We start from the raw sequence: 7,529 nt of genomic DNA, 5'->3' as shown, positions 1-7,529 counted from the left end.
CAAAACAAGTTCGATCGAATACGAGCAAACAACGAACAGGACGTAGAGTATTACACGATCTAGCGGCTCGAACCTATCCAAATCGTGTGCCTACGTACACCATCGAGCTCTTGATTTCGGCGACACCCACCAACCAAAAACTCTACCTCAAACTCTACCTCGGATATTCCCTAGGTAGGTTGCCGAGTTAAAATACCGACAGTATCCATCCCTCTAAGCCCAGTAACTGTAAGTGCTAAAGTTGTGTTTGGTTCGTGCCATAGTGTAGGCGTGCCATGGAGGCTTCTACACGCGCCGCGGCAGCAGCCAAACGCCTCCTTTTAACCCCCAAACCACGAACGGTCTAAAAAAAATCCCAAACCATGAAGAAAAGGTCGTCCGCACGTTAAAAATCCTATATATCGACAGTAAGAAACTGCATTTTGAGTAGTGAAAGGGAGAATAGGTAATTACTCCTAACCATCAGTAGGGGGGCAGAAGCACCATCTGCACCACTAACATCGAAAGAGCGATCCAGCTGAGGTGAGGGGGAATCGGTCAAAGTGTGAACCGGACTAGCAACATCCATCTCAACATCTCAGTGGCCAGTCCCATGACCAAAGACCGGTCCAATTCAAAACCTTTGAATGTTTTAGTGAGTGGTACACACAGGTCCTTTTAAACCCCTCGGAAAATCACCCTTTCCGTTTGGTCCAGTCAAAGTTCATACTCTTCCACCTGACAGTCGAGCTCAGATACTGATGCCTCTCAGGCCTCAGCCTCCTCTATAAGAACCACCCACTCTCCCGTTCTACACTCCGGCTCACACATCATCACCTCTCGACGACAATCATATCCAGCCGCCAAGACAACACGTATGAACTAACAGCACCGAAGAGTGAGCGAGCGAGCAAGGTGCCTGCGGCACGCAGCGGTGAGGGAGTGAGCTAGCGAGAGCTTAGCTGCGATGGAGGGCATCATGTCGGAAGAGAAGTGCGCCCTGGTGTCGGAGCTGGTGCGGGTGCTGGAGATGGTGAGGCAGCTCGAGGAGCACATGGCGGGCCAGCAGCAGCAGGGCGGTGTCGGCGGCGCGGCGGCCGGAGGGGACCTGCGGTGCCGGGCGCTCGTGTGCACCATGCGCGACTCCATCGACCGGGCCGTGCACATGGCCATGTCGTCCTGCGCCGACGGACGTGGCGGGCAGCCAGAGTCGCCGCCGTCGGGTGGGGATGGCAGCCCGCGCAGCGCCGGGTCGGACCAGGGCGGCGACTTCCGGGGCCGCGGCAATGCGGCAGGCCAGTGCAAGAAGAGGTAAGGCGGCGAACAAAAGCCTAGTATTGGTTAATTGTAGCAGTAAACTGGCGCACGCACGGTTCACTTACGTGCGATTCCGGTGAAAAAAAACGCAGGAAGACGCTTCCCAAAAGGAGCACCCAGGTGAGGGTGAGCGCCGTCCACGTCACCCCCCTCGACGACGGCCTCAGCTGGAGGAAGTATGGCCAGAAGGACATCCTCGGCGCCAAGTACCCAAGGTCAGCGCCGCCACCACCTAACTAGCTCGCCTCGAGAAAGCCGTACAACTTTTTCAGCCGCGCGTACGGGCGATGATGACCGTCCCTGACCTGTTCTTGATTACTGAAATTGATCTCGGAGACTGGATCCAATTCCTGCAGAGCCTACTTCCGGTGCACGCACCGGCACACGCAGAGCTGCCACGCGAGCAAGCAGGTGCAGCGCACGGACGGCGACCCGCTGCTCTTCGACGTCATGTACCACGGCTCCCACACGTGCGCCCAGGCGCAGGGCGCCGGCGCGCACCCCTCCGGCAACCAGGGGGCGCGCCCCGCAGCAGCGAGCGGGGAGCACTCCCAGGCCCGGGCGCAGCCTACCGCCGCCGCGGAGCAGACGGCCTCCCCGTCCCCGGGGTTAGAAGCAGCGGGGCCCGTGCTGCCGTTCTCGCTCCCCTCCAACGTGCCGGCGAGGGGCGCCGACGACGCCGGCGGCGTCGGCGTCCGTGTCACCGCGTCCCCTTTCGTGTCCCCGGCGACGCCGGAGAGCCTGGTCCGGGACGCGCCTCATCACGACGTGGAGCTCGCCTCCACCAGCAACTCTCCTATGGGCATGGCGGAGATGGACTTCATGTTCCCGCTGGACGCCACCGATTTCTTGGAGAACCCGGCCAGCTACTTCTAAGCGCGCGAATACGACGTGCCTCTAGCACCGCACGACACACCAATAGGTAAAGCCGCAAGGCGAAACGAACAAGCCTCCTATATGATCCCGCCGTATAATCTTCCCTGTCCATCCACTCGCAAGTCTGTAACGGTAGCCAGAGATCGCACGAACAAACATGATCAAAGCCACGAGCAGATCGCACATGTACCCTGACGGACCCGATAACTGAATATATAAAAATGTTCTTTTTGGATAACTGAGTGATCCATATCCGTCAACTGTCAGTGTCCTGTCGCCACACGAAGAATCACACTTGCCCTCGCCCGCAGGCTACTGACCGGGTGAGGACAGCGGCAACAACGACCGCCGGGCGCCGAGGTTGCAGAGCCTGACGCGGACACACTCATACTAGTCAGCAGTCGGCATATATGCTCCATGCCCATGCAATGCTCCCGGCGGCCGGCGGCCGGCCTTGCGCAGGACAAACTTTACAGAAGGGGCGTCCGGGTAGGCACACCGTAGACAAGGCTCAGGCCTTGTTCACTTCCTAATTTGGAAGTGGCAAAATTGGCATTTTGCCATAAATGCGCAACTGTAGCGTTTCGTTTGTATTTGTAAATTATTGTTCAAATATTGACTAATTAGGCTCAAAAGATTCGTCTCGTAAAGTACAACAAAACTGTGCAATTAATTTTTAATTTCGTCTACATTTAGTACTCCATGCATGTACCGCAAGTTTGATGTGATGGAGAATCTTCTTTTTGCATAGTGTCAAAGTTGGGAGTTGGGAGGAAGCTAAACATAGCCTCGGTTTTGATCTTGCTGCCAGCGTGTCGATCGTCGTCGTGCGGCGCACGCGTGTGACGGGGACAGAGCGTACGAGCAGGACGCCATGGATGGGCTTGTCCTACTATTGTAGCCAGAAAAGATGATATATCCGTATATAAATATATCGGTGATCTGGAGCCCAGGCAACCAGCTGATAGTGTATACATGGGTCCTCCACTCCCTAGTGATGAATTGGCAAAGCTGATACTCCCTCTATCCTAAATTGGTAGTTTTGATAACATAGCCTATATCTACTCCATCCTAAATTGGTAGTTTTGATAACATAGCATATATCTAGGTGCATAGTTAAATCTATGAATTTAGAAAAGACAAAATAATCTATAATTTGAGATGGAGGGAGTAGCTCAGAGTATCACGAACGATCCATCTTCAATGCTTCACCGACGGTATTACTCGCCGCGCGGTCACAGAAGGCTCACACTGCCACCTGTCTTCCTTGTCTCCGGTGGCGGGGCCATCCTACAACCCGCTGTCACCTTCGAGCAGTTGGGCCTCCGTTTCTAGTCTTAGGGCCCCTTTGGTAGCCCAATTCCCCGCCGGGTTCCCGGCCGTTTCCGCGCGCCGGCGGCCCACACGGAAAGTTCCCACGGGTCAGTTCACCGGCGTCTTTGGAAGCCTGCTAGGCGGGGAAGTCCGACCCGTCTCAGCCCAATCTTCCGCGCGGAACGGCTCCCGGCCTCAAGGCATCGGGCGTCCGTCCCCATCCCGAGGACACCGTCTCCCCCGCATCTCCTCATCTCGCCAGAAAGCCGCCTCCACCCCCAGTCTCCTCCGCCGCCGCCGCTCCCCATCTCCTCCTTCGCTACCGCTCCCCGTCTCCTCCTCCTTCGCCGCTGCCCCCCGTCTCCTCTGCCGCCCCGCCGCTGACTCGTCCATCTCCCCCGTCGAACGCCACCGCCGACTCATCCGTCTCCCCCGTTGAACGCCGCCGCCGCATACGCTCGCTCCTCCGCCATCGCCCTCCCTCCTGCTCGTCTCCGACGACCTGTCATGCCTCCACCCTCCCGCCTGCTTGGGTAAGTCCTCCGCCAGCCTCTCCCTGCCATGCTAGGGTTTCTCCTCTCCTCTTTTCACCTCACCTCACACTTACAAAAGTTCTTGCAAATCTTACGGTGGCGCGGTTCCTACGGCCAATGACGACCTGACGAAGTTCCTATGGCGGCGGACTTGCCCGATTCGGACTCCCCTGCCATCTCCACCTCCCCATCAACCATCAGGTGATTCACTTGGTACATCCTTGTCAGTCAGATGTATAGTTCCATGGTTAGTTGATGTAATTTTGTTTGTTGCCTCTTGAACACCAACAATGGGAAGAATAGGTGTTAGCTAAATTTTGGTGCATGTTTGCTAACCTTTTATCAGAAAGAATTCTGGGTATTTCTGATTGAAATCCTGGTCAATGTGTTTGTCAATGTATTGCCTGTGTACTGCTCTAGTTCTGTAACATACCATTTATTGGTAAGTTACCAAAGGTCTTGAGAAAGATTGGTTAAAGATTTTGACTCTTGCATTGTATGCACATGTCTGTCAGTTCACTGAACTTGATTTTGGTACAACTAATAGAGGAGAAAATGTGGCATACTAGTATACTACAAAATGTGACATTGTGATCCATTTGGATGTTGAAGTTAGTTAGTCCTTAGCTTAAGTATGCAGTCACTAAGAACTTGCTATTTTCGGACAAAATTTGGAACATTTTTAGCTTCAGAATTCGGAAGCAATCAAATTTGATAGGTTGCTTATCTTGCTGTGTTCTGCCAGTGCTGTGGTCAAGAGGCTCTAAAAGAGGTACGATTTATTCTTTTAGTGCAAATGATGCTAGCTTGAGATGGCGATTATAAGAAATCACTTAGACTTCTACTAATGTCCTTATGCTTTCAACAACCAGATGCTCATTTTTCCTAACCATTTTGCTACTTTTGCTAGCAACATTATGATTCACGTATGTCCTGTTTAAAGGTCCTTTCTACAATCAGTCCAAATAAAAAGTAGCACTATATCAATACCCTTCTCAAAATTAAACTGCATGGGTTCTGAAGCAAGCAACTGGAATTGTATATGGTTGCACATCAGAGCTTTAGCGTCTTTATATTGTATATTCTATTACTTTGCTGGTAAGAAAATGGACTTATCTAAACTACCATTAGGTTATATTAATCACCAATGTCATGTTATTATGTGCATGCTGTTGATCCATGTTATTTCTGTTGAGAATAAGGGTACCTTATATATTTGTACTGAAGTTAAATATGATTCTGAATACTGTGGTTTTTACTTGCTTAGCCATGTTGGTGGGCTAATGGCTATTCAGAGTTAGTTGCTAGTACTAAAAAGATAAAATAATTTCATATAATTCTTGAAATGAGAGCATCTTATTACCTAATGTTAAAAGGAATATGTTTCTATTATTGATTTCTCTTATTTTTCTATTTGATGGGTTACAATACACTAGATAATGGGATCTTGGGAGGAGCAAGTTAGGCAGTTCTTGTTGGAGGAGGAAGAGAATGATGAGCTATTTTTTATACTTGTCCCTGCCATAATTTCGTACCTACAAGAAGAGAAAATGCCTGTCCACACATCTTCTCTTCCTGGTGCCAAAAAGGTGAAGGAAATCCTTGAAGGGTACCCGAGTTGGTGTAAAGTTGAGTTCCGATTGGAGCCTGCAATATTTAAAGCCACAGCGGATTTTCTTAGAAGAGAGAATTTACTCCGTGACACACGAGGTGTTGCTGTTGAGAAGCAGCTTGGGATGTTCATGTTTATGCTCTCACACAATGCTAGCAACCAAAGGCTACAGAAAGCTTTTCAACACAGCGACGAGACAATCCATAGGAAAATAACAGAAGTTTTCAAAATAATTCCTGCATTAACTCATGGATTTGTGAGACTTCCAAGTTCATTCCAAACTCATATCAAAATCGCGACAGATCCTCATTTTATGCCCTTCTTTCATATGCCAATCTTTTCTTTCCAAGTGCATAATCCTTTCCCCAATCTTTTGTTTCCTTGCGTGCCAATTCCTTATTTTTTTCCTTCCGTGCAGAATTGCATTGGTGCAATCGATGACACTCATATACCAATCACCATCGTAGAAGACAAGGCCCCTCCCTACAGAAATAGGAAGGGAACCCTATCACATAATGTTATGTTAGCCTGCAACTTCGACCTTAACTTCACATTCATTTCATGTGGATGGGAAGGGTCAGCATCAGATGTAGGAGTTCTTAGATCTGCTGTTAGCAAAGGATTTATTGTGCCAGAGGGGAAGTTCTATCTTGTAGATGGTGGGTACGCAAGTACATCATCTTTTATTGCCCCATATCGAGGAGTTCGGTACCATCTCAGTGAGTTTAGAAGGCGTCGTTCATCTCAAAGTGGTTATGCAAACTACAAAGAACTGTTTAACCATCACCATGCATTGCTTCACAACCATATAGAGAGGGCCATTGGCGTTCTAAAGAAGAGGTTCCCGATTGTGAAAGTAGGCACTTTCCATCCCATAGAGAATCAATTCAAGATTGCACTTGCAGCAGTTGCATTTCACAATATAATTAGAGGGCAAAATGGTTAAGAGGGGTGGCTGGATGACCAACCAGAGTATATCCCAACAGATCAATATGTTGATGTGTCGGAGGGGGACAACAACTATCCAAGTGAGCCGGCGTCAAATCGGCAGTACTCTAAGAGATCAAATTGCACACCAAATGTGGGCTGCTTATAATAATAATAATTAGTCTAGTTTGATTCCTCTAGTTTGTATATGTTTTTCTTATGTAATTTTTGGAACTTTCTACTGCAAACATTATTGTAATATTAATGGAATTTCTTTTTTAATGCAATTGTACTTGAATTTCTTTTCTTGAGGCACCTTGATCTTGCTTATGGTTCTTTGTACTTCATCTTAACATGTTTTGAGAAATGCAACCATGGCAGGAGAAGTTGATAGGGCTACTTGGAACTCCGCTTATAAGAAAGGTCTTGTTAAAATATTACTGGACTACAAAGGTAACCCCAAATATAAAGGTCAAAATGGTTGGGTATCGGAGGGCTGGAGGGTTATCACCGACAAGTTCAATGAGAAGTTTCCTGTAGCTCATTTCTTAAAGAAGCAGGTGTAGGAGAAGGAGAAGGAGCTTAAAGCTAATTACAAGGCACTAAGAGATGCTAAAAGAGACAGTGGTAATGGTTAGAATGAATCTTTGTGTATGATACTAATGGAACCACAAGTATGGAAGAAGCTAATTGTGGTAAGCCATTTTGACTCTATATAAAATATGCGAAGAAGTAGCTAAGTTATTGTTGTTAACTAATTATCCTTTTCTGTTACATTCAATAGAATCACCCAAGAGTAGCAAAGTTTCGCAAGAAGCCATTTCCCCTCTTTTACCAATTGGAAGCACTATATGAAGGTGAAGTTCCCTCACTTGCATAGCTTAATTTATTGCTTTCAGCATCAAACAATTTTGTGGTTCTAATATGAATTCCAATTGTCTCTTGAAAATAGGAAGTGTTGCTACAAGAAA

At 48.5% G+C, this 7,529-nt stretch overlaps 1 protein-coding gene across 1 annotated transcript; it reads left to right on the top strand.

Moving 5' to 3' along the window:
• Positions 1-695: 695 nt before the first annotated feature.
• On the top strand, positions 696-2,410 carry LOC101775299 (probable WRKY transcription factor 53). The gene is made up of 3 exons (XM_004969299.2): positions 696-1,290; positions 1,389-1,511; positions 1,653-2,410. Exons 1-3 carry the CDS (start codon positions 947-949, stop codon positions 2,170-2,172), a joined length of 987 nt encoding a protein of 328 aa, XP_004969356.1. The 5' UTR covers positions 696-946; the 3' UTR covers positions 2,173-2,410.
• Positions 2,411-7,529: the final 5,119 nt, after the last annotated feature.

This window comes from Setaria italica, chromosome V (assembly GCF_000263155.2).
Source record: "Setaria italica strain Yugu1 chromosome V, Setaria_italica_v2.0, whole genome shotgun sequence".
NCBI lineage: Eukaryota > Viridiplantae > Streptophyta > Magnoliopsida > Poales > Poaceae > Setaria > Setaria italica.
Note: the sequence above shows the minus strand (reverse complement) of the source record. Positions and strands in the feature narration are given on the sequence as shown.